The 20,085-nt window shown below is 37.5% G+C and overlaps 1 protein-coding gene across 1 annotated transcript; it reads right to left on the bottom strand.

The window, feature by feature from the left end:
• Positions 1–1,438: 1,438 nt before the first annotated feature.
• Positions 1,439–3,001, bottom strand: lbx1a (ladybird homeobox 1a). Its single transcript, XM_060871405.1, has 2 exons — positions 2,677–3,001; positions 1,439–1,923 (listed from the first exon to the last, which is right to left on the bottom strand). The coding sequence occupies exons 1-2, from the start codon at positions 2,999–3,001 to the stop codon at positions 1,439–1,441; spliced, it is 810 nt and encodes a 269-aa protein (XP_060727388.1).
• Positions 3,002–20,085: the final 17,084 nt, after the last annotated feature.

The raw sequence follows: 20,085 nt of genomic DNA, 5'->3' as shown, positions 1-20,085 counted from the left end.
CAAATTGTCTGAAATTGTGAAGAAAATTCAAAAACCATATGGCCTCCAAACGCTTGTGTCCTTTTCTGGGCGACGGGACACGCTTGTCTCGGCATTGAGAGCCGCGGGAGGCTGGAGATGCTCCATTGTAGGCTGTCACATGAGGGAAGGCTGCTCATTTGTCCCCGAGTTTCACGCTCCGCGCTAAAAATGACAGCGCCGTCGCTTTTCGGCAAACACTGCGTCCCAACCGCCGTGAAACTGGCCCAAAAACCCGGCGTTTTCAGGCGCCATTTATGCACACATTCACCCATCCAGATTTCTGTTTCTCACATAAATCTATTGAAGGTAGCTCATTGAAAACAGGAGCCGAATGGGCAAAGGCTACGCCTGTTTGAAAATGAAAAGAGAAATAAAGAGGCGAGACAGAAAGGGCAGAGGTTAGTTAATGTTTGTAATAGTCCACTTTTGTAAAAAAAACAAAAAAAACAAAAAAAAAAACAACAAAAACAAAAAAACAAAAAACAAAAAAACGAGATGTCAGCTTTTGCAGCACGCGCAGCTGATGTTAATAAAATAAAATCTATTGACTGGGTTAGTATTTTAATTAAATATCCCTAAAGCGTGTGGTCATTTATTTAAAAATGCTACTTAAAAATAGCAAAAGGAAACTAAGCATTAATACGAGAATGTTTGAAAAAAAGCATTTATTTCTTTAAATACATTACACTTTTTACACTGGGTTTAAATGGTGTCTTGGTTTAAAAGGCACTTACAGGCATACAAACCATAAGAAATATATTCAAAATGTGACCGTCTAAATTGAACCAGAATTATCCTGTTTTTTTCCCCACACGCAGTAACGTTAGTATGAAATTTTTATAACAAAATTTGATATATCAAACGTTGAAGATGTTGCAATCCTACATACGCATTACATGGACACACGTCGCTCTACACGTGTGATTGTTGTAGCATTTGAACGGTTCGGAGATATTCATATCAGATTTGCAGTCATTTTTAACAAAAATAAAATTGTAACATAAAATATAACATGCATTATACATTTCTCAAAACACGGTAAGTTCTCTATATGGCCTAAACGGGCAATTATATTTTGTGTGTGTGTGTGTGTGTGTGTGTGTGTGTGTGTGTGTGTGTGTGTGTGTGTGTGTGTGAGAGAGAGAGAGAGAGAGAGAGAGAGAGAGAGAGAGAGAGAGAGAGAGAAATTATGTCACGGTACTTATTGCTTTCCTTCAACTAACAGTTTGTTTGAAATAAATAAGCTACATGATTGCGATGTTTAGATAACTGTCATTGCATAAATAAATCTGGGAAAACTGTCCATGCTTTTGAGTTTTCATTTGCCATAAGTCTTTTAAATACATTTGGTGCATTAATGGCACTTTAAACTCTAGCGTTTTAAGGAAAAGTGTTTGTAAACGCTAGATTCTGAGCATCAGTCATCAACGTCGATTTCCTCCTCTTCGTCCTCGGAGCTGTCTTTACTGGTCGTGTGGTCTGTGAGCGGTGATGGTGGAGACGCAGGCCGCTGGCTCGCGCTGTCCCGTTCCCTACCGCACAGCCCCCCGGATTCGCTCATTGGTGGTGTAGCCGTGCCGTTTGCGCACTTTTCCAGGTCCGCTAATTTGGCCATCTTTTCGAAGGACACTGAGCCAAGAGCTTTGGCCGACTCTACGTCCGCTTTCATCTCCTCCAGGTCACGTTTGAGCTTGGCTCGTCGATTTTGGAACCAGGTGATGACCTGCGCGTTGGTTAAGCCCAGCTGCTGCGCGATCTGATCTCGGTCCGCCGGAGATAAATATTTCTGATAAAGAAACCGCTTCTCCAACTCGTATATCTGATGATTGGTGAAGGCTGTCCTCGACTTTCTCCGTTTTTTGGGAGTATTCCTCTGGCCAAACAGCGTCATGCCGTCTCTACCTGAATAAAACAAACCAGCCAACACACCCAGAATGTGGTATTAATTCAAAGAAATTACGCCAGCACCAGAAGTAGCATTACCAATAATAACAGCCAAAATGTGATATTAATAAAAAATAAAAATACACAAGCATCGGAAGTAGCATTATCGATAATAACAGCCAAAATGTGATATTAATAAAAAATAAAAATACAACTGCACCAGAAGTAGCATTATCAATAATAACATACAAAATATGATATTAATAAATATAAAAATACACCACCACCAGAAGTAGCATTAGCAATTATAACAGTTACAACAACAATAACAACAATAATAAAAACACGTATAAATAATAATAATAATAATAATAATAATAATAATAATAATAATAATAATAATAATAATGCACGTGTTTATTTACAGCTTTAATGCTGCTCTGCTACATTGTAAAATCATTTCTATATCGTAATTATATAAAGGAATTCTGATATTAATAGCATTAAATACAATATACCTAGGATTATTGGGGTCAAAATGACTAAATCATCATTTAACGGTTACACACTATACATTACGCATTTAAATATACAACGTGTTAAACGTTTCATTTTACAATTGAATTCTGAAGACCGAAATAAAAAAGAGACACTGTTAATATCGAAATTTATAAACCTGCAATATTCCAATATATTTATATATTTTGTAAGTTTTATATGTAACAAACTATTTCAGAATTTTTATTCTATTAAACAGGTTTATGTATTTACCTTCAGCGGCCTGCAGAACACTGACTTCGAGCCCTTTGAAGGTTTTGCTGGCCAGTTCTTCCAGTGCGCACAGAGGAGAGGTGTGTGTGAGCAGAGCCCGGGTTCCTAACGGGTGAGCCGATGATGGGAGCTTCTCACCGGCCGAGAGGAGATGCGCCGTGCTGCAGAGCGAATAACTTCGTTTCATGGAGGGTTTGTTTAGTATGTCCTCAATGCTGAAAGGCGTGAGAGGCTTGTTGGAGTTTGCAGGAGGAGGCAGATGGTCCAGTGGACTGCGCCTTCTCTCCTCAACCGAGGCGCATTTTGCGTCTTCTTTGGAGGTCATTTTTTCGTGTTTTCAGTTTGTGCGCTAAATTTCAAACAATTTCAACACTTACAGTCTTATTTACAGGAGTTCTATTTGTATTATTTTGCTGGACCGAGAAAAAAAAACGAATTTAAAGACGCGGTCCGAATATGTTTGCAATTACATGCCCGCCAACATGGTGTAGTTGGTTTTGCCGCAGGGTTGGAGAACTTCGAGTCCTTTAAAGTGGCTGTTCTCCTGGCCACAGCTCCTGTGGAAAGGGATCAAGCTCGACGAGCTCAACAATCCGAGAGCTACTGAAGTCTCAGCACGAATAGCCAGCCTCAAAAGAAGCTTGGAATTGACTATACTAACAAGTTATTGTTGATAGCGAGACAATCAATTATATCCAGTGGCACTTTCTCTCTCTCCCTCTCCCTCCCTGTCTCTTGCTCTTTGACTATGTTGCAGTCCAGTGCGAGCTTTAGTGAAGAAGGAGCCCCGTTAATTAGAGGGCATGGCCGGGAGGAGGAGCTCAAACCCGATTAGAATACTTAATACTCCCACCATTTCTTCCATATTAATGATATGTCGATAGGAATTTTCGTTTTGGTTGAGCATATTTAAGAATCGATAAATTTAGTTGTGGCCTGTGATTTAGACAAAAACACTTAAACGTTAGATTCCACAGAATGTACTTAATACAAATGTGCACAATATTCGTATTTATTTAATTATATTTAAGTGAGCGCATATTATTATTATTATTATTATTATTATTATTATTATTATTATTATTATTGGGATTATTGTTAAAAACAATAATAATAATTATTATTATTAGATATATTATCATCCATCTGAAATAGGTAGGTATGAAGCAAAGCAGTATATAACAGTTGATAAAAGACAGAGAGAAAGACAGAGAGAGAAAAAGAGAGAGAGAGAGAGAGAGAGAGAGAGAGAGAGAGAGAGAGAGAGAGAGAGAGAGAGAGAGATCGTCCCTCTCAGCTGCTCCAAATCTTCGGTGCCATAACTCAAGCGCAAAGGGCCAGCACACATCAGCAGTAAGATATTTCATCTCTAAAAATCACCCGCTGCTCTTGTTCCCATATTTTTGGCGTTGGGGGATTTTTTCCTTTTTTGCGAGGGATTTGCGCAGCATGTGAGAAGGATAACGCTAAACGTCTTTATATGCGTGGAAATACAAATCAGGTCTTTTCCTGTTTGCGATTTATTCTGGTCTAATTTATGTCTATTTGGATAAAATTATAACAGGCCATTTTCACTAAACGTTTAATAATATAAGTGTGTTAGTAGTCTATGGAGTCATTTAGATGTTTTGACTGACCTTCCCACCGCTTTTTTTGCCATTTAGGAGAGTATGAGGCCTGGAATAGGTTTAACAGGCAGAGCGCTGTGGGGCTGCAGCTCTGCACTGATAGATGGAGATCTGTAAGTAGCTGTAGTATTCTGAGATTGTGGTTTATGCTGGCGACTTTAATATACATATATACATATATACAATCTGTATATATAAAATGTATATTAATGTATATATACAATATATACAATCTATCTATCTATCTATCTATCTATCTATCTATCTATCTATATATATATATATATAGATATATATATATATATATATATATATATATATATAGATATAGAGAGATATATAGATAGAGAGAGAGAGAGAGAGAGAGAGAGAGAGAGAGAGAGAGAGAGAGAGAGAGATAGATATAGATATAGATAGATTGTAGGCCATTAATTCTATTTTTCCATTAAAACTAAAACTAGAATAACATATCAAAATAAAAATGGGTTAAATTCCCTTTTAAATAAATCAAACGACATAAACAAGCTATCAAATTGAGAATAAGCTGAAACTGCACATTGCACACTGTTTGCACGACTACACCGAGTAAAATGACAGCGCGTGCAGCGTTACCAAGGGAACATAGTGTGCGTAGTGTGCGTAACGTATGACGCACTTAAATTTTACGCGAAGCGAAACCGGAAGACGAAGCAATTTCTGCTTCATGGGAAAAATTAAACTGCAGTTTCAGATACAACCGCAATCCAAATAAGACTCACATCTTTAAGGAAGCTTAACGAGTAAACAGACATCAAGTACCAACACTGTGTGTAGACTACACGATCTACTTGCTAAAATGTCCTCGTTTGAAATATCCATCAATTAATTTATTGTAATATTATTATGCTAAATATACTCATTGGAATTTGCGACCATTTCCATACCAAGAATGATGAGCTAAAAGCGGGTTCTGGAAATAAAAGTGGATGGAAATATCCAAAGCATGTGATTCAGGGAAACGTGTCATTTTGTTCTAGCCTTGTGGAAGGCTCTGGCTGGACAGGTTTATTATTTCATTTATTCATTGCTTCCGAGAGAGATCCGATTTCACAGACTATGTCAGATCTGTTCACCAAGTTTGGCTTTTGCTACTTTTCTTTTCATTGTAGAAACAGTAAATCCTCCATCCACACATCTGCTGTGATGGAGGTCTCCATCGGATCTCTCTGAATCTAAAAGCACACGATTTTCACCCTCATTTAATCTTTATTCAGCAGTGAGGGTAGGAAACAAGAAAGGCTTAAAATATCTAAGAACAATAACAATAATAATAATAATAATAATAATAATAATAATAATTATTATTATTATTATTATTATTATTATTATTACTATTATTATTACTATTATTATAACCATTAGTATATTAGTATTATTATAATTATAATTATTATTCTTATTATTCTTATTATTTTTATAACAACAACAACAACAACAACAACAATAATAATAATAATAATAATAATAATAATCGTAATAATAATAATAATAATAATTATTATTATTATTATTATTATTATTATTATTATTATTATTATTACTATTATTATTATTCCTCCCAATGAAGCCTTGTATTAAAATAGCTTATTGGTTTAAGATTATTTAGTAATTGCTACTATTGCCTCTCGTTACAATACGTACTCGCGTACATAAGGGAAATTAATATGTTTCCTAAAAATTTGGCCATGGATCTTTATTCAGCCATCAAAACGAACAAAGGTCCTTTATACACAGATGAATTCACACAAATAATGGAGCTTTGGCGGCGTTTCTTAAATTCATTAATTCAGACAGAAATCCACCATCTAATGACTTTATCGCCGTTTATCAACAAAAGCCGAGCTTGCACTCAAACAAATAAACCCACTGAAAAAACACCTTAAAATACTATTAAAAAAATATAGTGATGTTCTCTAAAATCTCTTCAATGGGCTCTAAATAAGGCAATTTGGAAACACGTCTATGGAGGCGCATGAGCTGTTTAACCAGTGAGGCGGGGTGTTGACTGAGCAAATGCTGGGTTGATCTTTAAAAAACAATCAAACAAACAAACAAACAAGACTAGCTAGTCTGTACTAGCTAGTGCTAACCGATATTCCAATAAACAATAAGTGAACTCCTGAGGCAACCTTAGCTATAGGCTAAATAATGTTAAGTTTTGTAGCAGTAGATTTTTGTAAAACGTAAATGAAACTATAAGAGTAATGAACTTATGAAATATCCCAATTTATCTGAATTATAACAAGAACCCAACTACAACCACATTTCACCCCTCAAATAACGTTAACGCTGCTTTAGCCAACTCTGTCTAGCAAGCACAAGATTACAAAGCTGTTGCCTGCATAATATCCAGTGTAGCTTTATATCATTTAGTTACAGCTTTTTAAAAGTTTCAAATTATAATTATATAAATTATATTTTTCCTTACAGTTGCAGCTGATTTCTTTATGGATTTTATATTTTCCTCTCTATAGAAGATACTAGAAAACGAATCTTGTCGCAATGTTCCTGATCTCTTTCAGGTCCGCGTCTCAAACCCAGCAGGCCTGAGTGATTCGTTATAAAATAAAAACAATCAACTTCTGAGAAAACAAGCTAAAAACAATAACCGAGTTGTAAAAATAACAATAAACAAATCGTTATTCTAACAGAAGTACACATTTCTACAATTTCTTTTATACAGAATTTGATTATGCAATAAATAAATAATGAATAAATCTATACACACCTATAAGCTTCTTCACTACTGGATGACAATGTATAGCATATAGGAGATGTTCAAATAACTACATATATTTCCTATAACATACATACACAATATTTTGCTTGGTGTAGTGTGACTTGGTGGAGACACACCACTCTGTTTATCTTTTGTGGTTCTGACTTTTCCCCTGCACTATTCATATTACATATTGTTACATATTGCCCATGCCGTGCCATTTTTGACACTTGGATCATGGCCTGAAACTAAATTAGCTCTTGTACTCACTAGTTCCCTGATGCTGATGCCCTAATCCCACACACAGATGTTTGTAATTAAGAAACTGGTAGTGTCCACAAGACCTGAGCATGAGAGGACAGAAAGTGGACAAAGGACTGAATAATCAAAAACAGAATGACTTGAATGCTGTTACATAGTTTTGATACCTCTTGTGGAGCATTAATTATTGGCAGACTACACTCACTCTCTAACTCTAAGTGCCAAATTCTTTTGGATGATCCTCTGGCTATATTCAATTACCTTTTTCCAGCTAGTGCTGTTTTTCTGTCTTATAACCAAACATACTGACCATAATGTACCACTGTGTAACACAATGCATGTGGGTTGTATTATTGGTTATTATCACATAATATTGGTTATTATTACCATTTTTATGTGACTTAATTTGTAAATTCTTATAATTTAGCTCTTTCACTGATGCATATATATAAACTAGGTACAAATATATAAAAGAGTACATAGCTGTAAGAAAATAATGTGCATTATTTTAACATAGAAACTTATATGAAGTCATGACAAACCATAAATGGATCAATCCTGCAAACCAGGCCCTACATTTATTATTAACAACAGTAGCTTGGATACCAGCCCAACTGAGGTGGATTAACATTTGGCAAGCAAAGCATTGGCACCAACTGTTCTGTCATCCCCATGTAAATTACCTTCCACAAAAAAAAAGAAATACAAGGTCAATCTGATGTGATTAGAGACAAACTGAAGAGACAAATTCTTTTATAATTCCTGTCTGCAGCAATTATGCTGTACCATTATCCTAATGTGTAACTTTATATAATGCAGAAATATTTTCTATAATATTCATAAAAATAATAACACTAGGAAAGAAAACATGACCAACCATGTAACACAAGAATAATGCTAATCTTTCTTATGACATAAATAATTGTACTAAGTTTGATTATTCACTACAAAAAATAATCACTATTTGCAATGTTTTGGCCTTATGATTTGATTATGTTGGGCTTAAGTAGCCTCTTATATAATAACATTTACAAAATTCTAGTGCAGCTATTGGTCACCAAGGCTTATAGTTCAAATTAGCTCCAGAATGCTCAGTTTGCTCACAGTATTGCTAAGATTGTTTTCAGAATCATTCTACAACATTTGGCTAGTTTTTGGAAGCCCAGTACCAGCAAAACCAGAGCACATTTATTGCCGCCTCTTCAAGGTGCCGAGTGCAGTGCCCTGATTTTATAGCCTGATGCAGAACCTATGTTCTGCTCCATCCACCATAGACACACACATGGTTTTTCCCATGGCCTCCGGGACAACACCGTCTAATGTAACGCCAGATGAAACTCCAAATTGAGCGGCTTTGTGGGCCACAGTGGTTGGAGTGGAAAAGGCTCTGGGTGGTTAATCTGTAGGGCGAGTGCTCAGCACACAAGCCTGCACATCAATTAGGTGAGTAATGGATGTGGAGCTGGCACAGGACCCGAGTGAAACCAGAGCTGACAACTAGCTGAAATCAGATCATGAAACTGAGGTCTGTGTGAACTGTGTTTGGCTGAGAGGGGAGCAGATGAGGTGGAATGCCTCTATGCTCCCATTACAAGAAGTGTTTTGGGTGGAGAGGAGCGTGAGTGAGATGTGGGCCACACTGGACCCACTGACATTTCACTCTAATTGCAGTCTGGCTTCGATGGTGGTTAAAAGATGGCTTAAAAAACTAAAACTGAGTTTGAGAACTACTTCACACAAGTAGAAGTGGCCGTCTTGATTTATCTCCCTAATATGCACACATTCTGATAAAGCAATGGTTCAGTAAAGTCATCTACTATATATTTCTTTGTTCATCCAGTTACTTGGCATTTATTTTTTAAGCAATGTAACAGAAATGCTGTTACAATAGGGTGCTTATTTAAATAGTGAAACACACATACATATATATAATATATATAACATATATATATTTATCTAATACATTTAGCAGCCTGCCCAGTTATGCTCAATAACCAGAAGCAGTACAGGAAATCTATCAACACAGTGAAAGGATTCAGAGCTGGAAGAGAGCAGGCACCAAGATAACAAGCAGCTCATAGTCAGACACAGTGCTTTATTGCCTCTCATTCTCTGACAGCACGTTTCGAATGTCACAGTCTGGAGAAGTCCTGAGGCACAGGTGAGAAATAGACCCATGTCAGAGGAAAGATATTGAGAGGACAAAGTGTGTCAGATATGCACCTGAGGTTAGCTGCCATGGCTCAAGTCCAGTCTTTGCAGCTGAACAGCATGGAGAGCCCTCATGACCCGAGGCAGACAGAAAAGAGCGACGACCCATCCCTGTGCCCTGATTGCCTTATTAAAGATATCAACTGTTGTAGACGATGTGTGCTGTCAATAATTCAATTACAAGACCTAATAATATACACGCTATATCATAATAACAAAATTAACTGTTAAACCTTGCCTTGCTTCACAATTACTACTAAACGTATTAAATTAAGGGAAGTTTCCGTGAAGTGGCTAGATCTTATTAACAAATGACAATACTTTTCACAATATTACCGGTAAAGAGTCAACACTGTCACTGTTCTTGATCTGTGTTACAGAGACAGATAAATAACAATCTCTTCAAGTGTATTATCAACATTGTTTTAATTGAATTGAATTTCAATATATATTTAGTTACTCATATTAAATTAATCCTCACTGTTGTCACTAACATAGCAATAACTTTATTATAACTTTATCTGTATTATTAACTATTTACTTGTTTATCATATGATCCAATTGTAGTTTCACAGACTTTAGTGGTTCAAATTTCGGTTTAACCATTTTAGGTATTTTTAAAAATGTTAAAGAGTTGTTTTATTTATACTTTAGTAGCTAGCTAATGATTTCAGTGACTATTCATAATGTTTTGATCCATCTGAAATAACCAATAATAAACAATAATAAATAAATGTGCACACTGTGCAATACGTAAACAAAGTAAGGATTGTTATAGTACATTTCTTTCACTGTTGGCAGTATATTCGTGTAAAAGGTGACGGTGAAACCCTTAATAATGTATGTATACCTACTGCAAGAGCATAACAAAGTACTAAACTCAAATGAGGTATTATAAGTTGTTATAAATCAAAGACTTAGTTTTCATGCATATGCAGAATTAAAGTCCACCAAAAAGGTACAAGCAATTTTAAATGCAACAAAATCGTTTATATAAATTTCAATCAGAGAAGCATTTGATGTTAAAACCATGAAGTGCTGAAAATATTAAAGTATGTTGACAATAATTAAGGCACAGTCAATATCGTACTTCGTAATCATACTGGAAAACACTGTGCTCCTTGTTACAAAATGAAATCTGAAAGATGATGGCAGTCACATTTGGCTGCATCTGGCTATCAGAGCTAATTTGGGTGTACAGATAACACTCCTACAAGCAAATCCAGTGAGTGTGACTGCTGCTGTGTTAACGAATGCCTGCTGACAATAGGACAGAAATATTCCTCCCCGACTGCGAATCCTTTCTTACCAAATGAACATGTCATGCTTCACCTGCTTTACCGAGAGCATTCCCAAAAGTAAACTAACACATAAATAACAAAACACTGAAAGTTTTACAAAATGCCACTTGCAGAGCCTTCAATTCTCATTATAACTTAGTCTGTGGCACCCAGCTGTCAACCCTGTAGTTTTTATTCAACACTATATTTCACTTACATAACATGTATTGTGGTTTATCTGCAGCTTTAGAGCAGCAAAAACAGAGACTGTGAAAACAACACCGCACACACTACACACTCAACAGCAGAGGAGATTTGCAGGCGCTTGAACAGACTCCGCTATCAATCATGGATGAGGAGGTGAGTGAAAAAAGATCGATGTTCACCAAGGAGAGAGAGGGAAAGCGAGAAAGAGAATGCGAGCAAGAGAATCATCGCTCACCTGTTATAATTAGCCCTGGCCCTTTCACAGGATTAATTACCGCAAGATTTTTCACTTTCGTGATTAGACCACATGGGATAGCTAGAAGCACTGAAATAACTATGGCTGAATAAAGAGGAAATAGCAAAAGAAAAAGACAGAACAGAAGAGATATGCACTCTTTTTCTCTAGGTCTCTCTGTCTCTCTCTCTCCTCATGGATAACATCACATTTTGCTTTTCCTTTCTCTTCCACTTTCTCTGTTGACCCTGGTTACTCCAGTTTCAGGCCTTACACACAACGGGCTCAGATGGGATTGCTCTATCTACCTAAGATTTATGGAGTGACCTCTTTGTGTCAAAGACTGTTCACTCATCTCTCTCTCCCTCATTCTCTCTCAGAGGTGTGATTGGCTCTGTCCACTAGCTGCTTCGCAGTATGAGACTCAAAAAGACACACTATAGAGTACCTAAGCAATAAAGGAAGGAGACTAGAGAGCACCAGAATGTGAGGAAAAATGGGGGATATAGTGTTAAAATGGCTGATGAATATCTTTACCTGGGTGGCTAAAATAGGAAAGGAGGACGGGTGGACCTTGGATGGCATGAGCTAGTGTTATGATTGATGGTGAGGAGCCGGGTGTGTCTGGATCAATGCTGAGAGCTCTGTAGTGTGGAACAGGTGAGAGAAAGATGAGAAATGGAGGTTGGCAGCCTGGCCTTGCACTTGGATTTGCCATTTCAAAGGAAATGATGCTAATTCTCCAAAACATACCAGAAAAAAAGGCCTAAATCAACCATGAGATTTTCCAGCACAATGTAGCTACTTTAGCATGGCTAATTCTGTTGCCCTTTCCTCACCCTTTTCCTCATAGCCACAATAAGGATAACTCCCATTGCTCCAAGTACTGAAGTTAACTTGATATATTCATTAGCTGTGAGCGATGCCCCTGGATGGCTCCAGCAGCTGCTTGTCTTTTTGTGCAAGCTGAAGAGAGTGAGAGGATTCTGATTGAGCAGCAGCAGTAATCTCTTACTGACAGACAGGCAACCAGCCACTCGCTCATTCCCTCATCTGCTTTGAGACGTCAGACAGGGAGAAGTGCTGAATAATGCAGTTATCCTTGGACCAGCCCAACAGTGCTGTCACCACATACACACAGACACACACACACACACACACACACACACACACACACACACACACACACACACACACACACACACACACACACACACAAAAGCACCCTCACATTCAACTTTCAATTAACTATCCAATATGGGAAAGGAGAAAAACACAGGTTGTAATAAGTCTGAAATGGAGAAATGTAGAGATTAAGCCGGAATACAGTTCTGCAAAGAGAATGATGGAGAGAAAGATAATGTAGTGAAAGAGAGAAAAAAGGGAAGCAGAATGAGTAAGAGAAGAAAAGCAAGAATGAGAGAGATAGAGAGAGAGAGAGAGAGAGAGAGAGAGAGAGGGAGAGAGTGAGAGAGAGAGAGAGAGAGAGAGAGAGAGAGAGAGAGAGAGAGAGGATTGGGAAGATGTACGCCTCAGTGGCCTGTCACATACAGCAGATGTTGCTGCCTATTGAGCTGTTAATTTAACGGAAGTTTATTGAATAGTAATTAGGTGGAGCTCGCTTACCATCATAGAGAGGGGCCCTGACTGCAAGCAAAACTCTGATGTCCTCTCTAACACACTCTCTCTCACACGTTTCACCTCCTACTTTCCGTCCTCTCTGTCCTCCACCATCCACGCAGCATCTGTACCACACAAAACAAGAACCAAAGATATCTCTAAAACACCTCCATAAAAATGTGTATTCTAATTAGAATGGATTTATATGACTGTTTCTGCGGATTTTACCTATCTCCACATAGTTAAAATAATCAATTCAGAATGTTGCTCAAAATGATTTGGTTGCTCTGTAACAACAAATGTTATTATATTTTCATGTTTCATGTTGTGGATTGTTTTTTAATGTACATGTTGTCCGGGTGAGGGAGGGGGTGTTTGAGAAAAATCAATGTTTAATCAGCAGTGAGCTGTTTGCCTGTGCAGCACGGGGTGCAGAAAAAAAAGATCCGGAATGAAGGTGGATTTAGTGCTATAATTATCTCAGTATGAGCAATCAGTCAACATCTACAACTCTATAATTCAATATGCCAAACTCCGCTCGATCACAGCAAGTCTTAACAGCCTACCAAGAAGCAAGCACATTATGCATATACTCAGAGCTCTTTATGAAGCATCACAACATTTTTGCTGGTCGGAAATCAGAAACAGCAGCACTTGGAGGGAGCCTGTTACACAGCTAAAGCTGCGTTCAACAAACACTGCTGCTGTTCTCTTCCATCAGTGTCTCCTCCATCAGAGAATGGACTGCCTGTGGGTGTTTTCTGCTCCGGCACCTGGTCTCTCTAGTCAGGCTAATATGGACACTGCCAGTTTCATGCGCTAAAATACTCACAAACATATGCTGCTTTTGTGATGGAGATGAGCAGCAGGGACGTAGCAGCCTTCTCCTTTCACAGCATGGCCAATAGGGGACCCCCGTGGAGGAGCGGAGGTCAAGTGGGAGCTATTGTGATTGGCGGGCTCCAGGGGGAGGTCTTGAGGATGTGTGAATTAGGCTCATCAGTGTGAGGTCGTGTGTTTGTAAAAGAGTGTGTTTGACCCCTCGTGTGTCTCCCACCCCTGACAGCTTTATCAAGGCTCGGGTTATGAATAAAAACCTCAACAGTCATGAATTTTAACACACCCCAGGGCCAAGGAAGCATTCTCATAGGTTAACAAAACTAAACCCAATGAACTGTTAGTGTCATTTGTGACCCATGTCATTTTTCAATATCATTTGTTAATTTCAACATGGAAAATAATCTGCATTTATAAATTTGTGATTATAAAAAAAAATTAATAAAAATATTTACATTTGGTAAGGTATGTTCAGTAAAAATTTCAGCATTTATTTTCAAAATAACTTTTTCTTTATTGTTTTATTTCGAATAAAACCACAATAATATTCATTTCTGACATTGTGAAATTCAAGTTCATATCATAAAACCTTATAACTTTACATATATGTCTTTTTTTAACGTGGATTAAGCAAGTCAATTAAACTCTCCGATCAGTAATCAGGCGAATAAAAAAAAAAAAGAAAAAAATAGCTACCTTAAGAGTCACAATTCTTGAAGAGGCCATTACAGCCAGAGCATTGATTTTAAATAAAACACTGAACGTCTGCTGTTACTTGGAGCACATTTCAAAATGTCACATTTCTGGCCTGTCAAGCTAGCAGAGGCTTAGAGCTGTTTAGCCTGCATCACACTGCAAGAGCAATGCCCAAATCACTGCTTTAATATCACATCACTCTCCCATTGATTTCATGTTAGTTGGCCAGTCCACCCTTTTTTTTTTTTTTCTCAAATCAATTTGAAAATAAACAAAAACCTGAGGCAAAAATAACTATAAGAGGTTGCAACCTTTGATCCCTGTATAATTGAAAGAAAAGGTCACAGCTTATAGACACAACCTTACATTTGCTTTTCCATTAAATGTTATCATTAATGTTTATGTTTAAAAATCATTGACTTGCAATGTAAATATATTAATAAACAAGAGCATCATGTCCATCCATGCTGTCTTTTCTGAGCTTTGTGGTTAGAACTGGATTTTAATTATTCCAATAAATCTGATTAAATCTGACAATTATGTTGCAAATATAAAATAATATTATTATATTATTTTTTTTTTAAAATACTTCTATATTATTTCTTGTTAAATCCACATAATATTTACCTGTCTTTTTTGGATCATACAAAATTAGCTGCCTCTCATTTGAACTTATATGAACTCAAATGTACAAATAAGCCTGAAACTTGTTGATCCATTGATCTACCGAGTAAAACACACACTCACATGCACACACGCACATACGCACACACACACACACACACACACACACACACACACACACACACACACACACACACACACATATACACACACACCATCTTTTATGGAGTCGATGCTGTACATATATATACAATGCATTTAAAAAGTCTACAGAATGTTCTTTCACCTTTAATGTAAAAAATTAAAATCCAAAGATAAATAGCTCAGAATAACCAGCATTTAGCAGACACCCTTATACAGAGGGATAAGGGACTTAAAGTTTTTTTTAACTCATTTTAGACAACTGAGGGTTAAGAGCCTTGCTCAGGGGCCCAACAGCGGCAGCTTTGTGGACCTAGAATTTGAACGCACTACCTTCCAGTTGGTAATTCAACACCTTATTAAATAAATTGCCATGTGTTCAGCATCAACCAATCATCATGCTCCTGTGAAATAGTAGATACGTGCCTTCAGATAAAGCAACTCTGCTGATTTCTAAATAAATCTCAGCTGTCCTTGGTTGTATTCTACTGTAAGAGCCATGGGATGCAAAGAATTTAAAAAGCATCAACAGGATATCATTGTTCAAAGGCATCAGAGAGGCCTACGGCACAATTTCCAAGGCTTTAGATATACCATCAAACACAATGAACATAATCATCAACAATTAAAAAAATTGTGGCACAACATTACCAAGAACAGGATGTCCCTCTAAACTTGATGAGAAAAGAAAGACAAAACTGGCCCTGTTGGCTGTCAAGAGGTTTACAGCAACACGATGGAGCTGCAATTACTTCTAACAAGTATTCTATGCTATTTGTCACAGCTATCTCCTCTATTCTTCATTCTTCCAGGGTGCCAAGATGTAAGCCTTTTCCTGTAAAAAAAAAACATGATGAGAAAAAAGAATACCATCACCATACCAAACAGGGTGGTTGTAGTATCATGTGTTTGGGATGCTTTTCTTCAGCTGGAACTGAAATTAGCTCCAAGTAGCAGTTTTGGCACAGAAACCTCTGGCATCTGCTAAAAAACGATGAAGATAAAGTGGGCTTACCTCTTTCACCAAAGCACACATCCAAATAAGTAAAAGAATGAATGTGAAATTGCCCAGCCAGAGTCTAAACCTGAATGCACCTGAAGAGGGACATTCATTGAAGATACCCTCACTATATGACAGATCTGGAAAAAAAAAAAATCATATTTTTTGGGGAAAAATATTTCCAAGTCGATAGACTCTTAACCAAACTTACTGAATATTGTAATACAATAAAAGCATTCTTCAACTAAGTGTTAGATCAGCGGTATGTTCACTTATGCATTTATTGTTAGTTTATACTGTTATTTGAGATTTTTTCTGAAATATTTCAGTTTGTTTTTCAGTGGCTTTGTATACAGGTTGTATTTTTCACATTAAAGGTGGAAATGGTCTGATATGATTTATCTTTGTTTCCTTACACAAAATCCTGTTGTTTAAAATTGGTGTGTTTAGACCTTTTTAATATCCATTGTATATAATAAGATCTCCAACTATTCCTGTGAAAAAATAGTTAGTAATGGGAGCTTTTATGATGTTTTGCCAATATCAAAATTACACATCCATCCTTTCTTCAAGTGCTTGTAAACAGAGATATTCTGAAATGTCAGATTTTCCTCCAGCCACTGACTAGTAGCCTAGCTCAATTCTACTGCCCCCTTGTGCATGGTTAGAGAGCAGTAATGCTTTCTGTAGGGCTCAACCATATCTACTATCTAGAATGCACAATATTAAATGCGAGTAATTTATCCACATCCTTTATCTCTATACCCAGAGTAACTTTGAAAGGTCTATACAAACATGGGAAAAGCGAATACGATCATTAGAAATAAGGAGAAAATCATGTAAACGTGATCAAGTGAAACAATACTTTAATACAAACATTAGGCTATTCAATTATCCTCAATAAGCATGTATGCAGTTGAGTGCCTGATAGATGAAATTTAGCAGAAATGTGACATTGAGCTGATGCGCTTAAATGTCAGTTGAGTGTTAAGTGTCTTTTAGCTGGGAGAATCTTTTCCACTGCATCACAGGCAAGCTGAAGAAAGTGTGATGGCCTCTTCCTTTCACACCTGAACTGTTTGTAATGAATCACTGACCAACACAATATCCACTCCCCTGAAAGAGGGAGAGAGGCCCTTGAGCTTTAAAGCAGCATCCATCTGCACATAAGTCTCCTCCTGCCACCTCAACTGCAGCAAGTAAAACAAATGCAGCGGGTCATCACTGCCAGTCGTGCTTTAAGGGCTCAACGAGAAATGACTCCACATCCCCGTCCTCCCTCACCCCGCTGGGCATCGCACAGTTTCAATCCCTCTGTTCTGCCCTCTTTAACACTCTCTCTCTTGCTTGTTTCCTTTCTTTTCTTTCCTTCTTTCTTCTTCTTCTTCTCTCTCTCTCTCTCTCTCTCTCTCTCTCTCTCTCTCTCTCTCTCTCTCTCTCTCTCTCTCTCTCTCTCTCTTGCGCTCTCTCTCTGCAGTGGATCCCAAGCAAGAAATCACTCCCATTCAGGCAAGGACACAAACTCACATAGCAAACACACAAACACACAAAAATACACACACACAGATCACACACACACACACACATACATACACACACACACACTCTCTCTCAATATAAATATCTCCAGAGCTCTGGATAGCTCTGAGATTTATTCTGCTGCCAAGCCAGCAGAAAATTGACTTGTTTCATGGAGGCAGGCTATTGACACACTACCGTTGGGAGAGTTAGGGAAGGAGAGAGAGAGAGAGAGAGAAAGAGAGAGAGGGTGAGAGAGCACAAGTTAGAGAACGACAGAGAACCAAGAGCAGCTTTTCTCCATTACAGGATAATGTAATCAGCAGTGTGGGAAATGGCTATGAGTAAAATGGTACAGCTGACATTTATATAAGAGGATATTGATGACATAAGCTGAGGAGGCAGGCATCCTCCCCTCTGCTCCTGTGGATTGATAAAGAAGCTCATTTAGCCAGTATATCATTCTTTCCCCAGAAGAGCAGAGGGAAACTGCTGGGCCCGGAGCGAAGCGCAATGGCGGGGGTAGACAGGGATAGACAGCAGATAAATAGGCTCAGATTTGAGCCTAACCTTTTCAGGCAAAGCAGGCAGGCCAACAAAATACAGCATCTTCTCCTTGCTAGTGCTCGGAGGCAACAGATTACATGGGTGATATACAATGAAGGACTTTGATACTCTCTAATCTTGATAGCTTTTTACTTGAGTATTACAAAAAGGAGGCTCTAAAGTAAAAAAGAAATAGCAATGTCTGGAGGAAGCTCTCGCTCCCCTAGCAAAGTCTGAAAGAAGAGCAGGGAGCCCAGGGAAGGGGGAAAGATGGTGAGGTGAGCATGAATTTCTGCTTGTATCAGCATTCACACAGGCAAGAGTAGAGAATAGAGAGGATATAATTTAGTCTGGGTTTAGCTGAAGGCCCATGTCAGCCCTAAACAGCGGTCTTAGATGATCATCTAAGAGGCAGTATTTTCATCCATCTAATTATGTTGATTAAGTCTGCTGAGAATCACAATAGTTAATGTCAGACGTTTTGAAAGCGTAGACAATAAAGCCGCTTGATAAAACTCTAAGGTATTGCACTGCATACTGTTGACTCCTTCTCCTAGTGGTGCTCTTAAATTTTGCATATATTTACTAGATCATAGAAATCTTCGGCAAGCTTGAAGTCGTGTTTAGTAGCAGCCCATGTAGAATTTCAGAGGAGCCCCACAGTATGTGGTCTTAGAACTTCAGCATGACCAGAGAACACAGTATGTGTCTTGAATACATAGCATGTAATGTCTGATACCTAACAGCAGGACTCCTATCAACTGCATATCACTGGCTCTAACATGGGCCTGTTGAGAGTGTTTAAGTCATGTCAGACTAAATATATTGTATGTTTAAAAGGGATGGAAAAAAAGGTTGTTTTAAAAATAGGATGTAATTTGCAGATAATCCATTTGCTCGTATGACAAACATGGTTTATGGTAAATTTATAAAACTTATTACACTTATAGAAAAACATTTTAGTGACATCTAATTTCAAGTTAATGTATTATAACTGTTCAAAGAACCATTCACCCATCACCAACATCTCTTGAAAATATTGATAAATCCATGCATGTACTCTAATCTAATTTTTCCTAATTGGTTATTGACCACTGACTTCCAACACTGCTCACAATACTGCTAATGTCTTTGATTATCAAATTATGAATTTTAATATATAAATAAATTGATGACTTAAGGCCTGTGAATAGTTTAGCTCACCAGAGGGTGCTGAATAGCTCTGTGGGTCATAACCCATAATGAATAATTTAAAAAAAAGATTTTATTTTTATCTATAATAATGAGATACTCACTCAACATAAAATTCTTTCCCTTAAATAACTATTATGTTTGGCTTTATGGAGTCGAGCCTAAGGATAATTAAAATTCTGCATTCTAGTCTTTAAAAAATACAATGAATGAATGAATGATAAATGAGTATTGTCCAGATACTGAGCAAATATTTTTTTTCTTTTCTCTAATACATCATAAATATTAAACATCAAGCTCTCAAACCGGGTGGAATATGTGTGTGTAATTGAGGACTAGGGTAATAGCCACTGTAGGGAGTATGAAAGTGAACACTACACTCCTACTAATCACAAGATGCCCGAGTCTATTACATAGCAGTGTAACAGTGATAAAAAGCTCAATCAGTCTTTATGATTGGTGTAGGATCAAGTGTTTCTTTAAGCAGTTTTTATTCCACTCCACATACCACCAACAAAACAGAAGGCCTGCAGTGCACCTTTCAAATGACCTCAGGTTTCCTTCAGAGTGGCCAGTGCGTGGTTGGAGTCTGCCTACACAAGTTTGACCTTTTGCTGTTTTTATTGTAACTCAATCAGAGCCTCAGGCTTGACACC

Source organism: Tachysurus vachellii, chromosome 6, assembly GCF_030014155.1.
Source record: "Tachysurus vachellii isolate PV-2020 chromosome 6, HZAU_Pvac_v1, whole genome shotgun sequence".
Taxonomy (NCBI): domain Eukaryota; kingdom Metazoa; phylum Chordata; class Actinopteri; order Siluriformes; family Bagridae; genus Tachysurus; species Tachysurus vachellii.
Note: the sequence above shows the minus strand (reverse complement) of the source record. Positions and strands in the feature narration are given on the sequence as shown.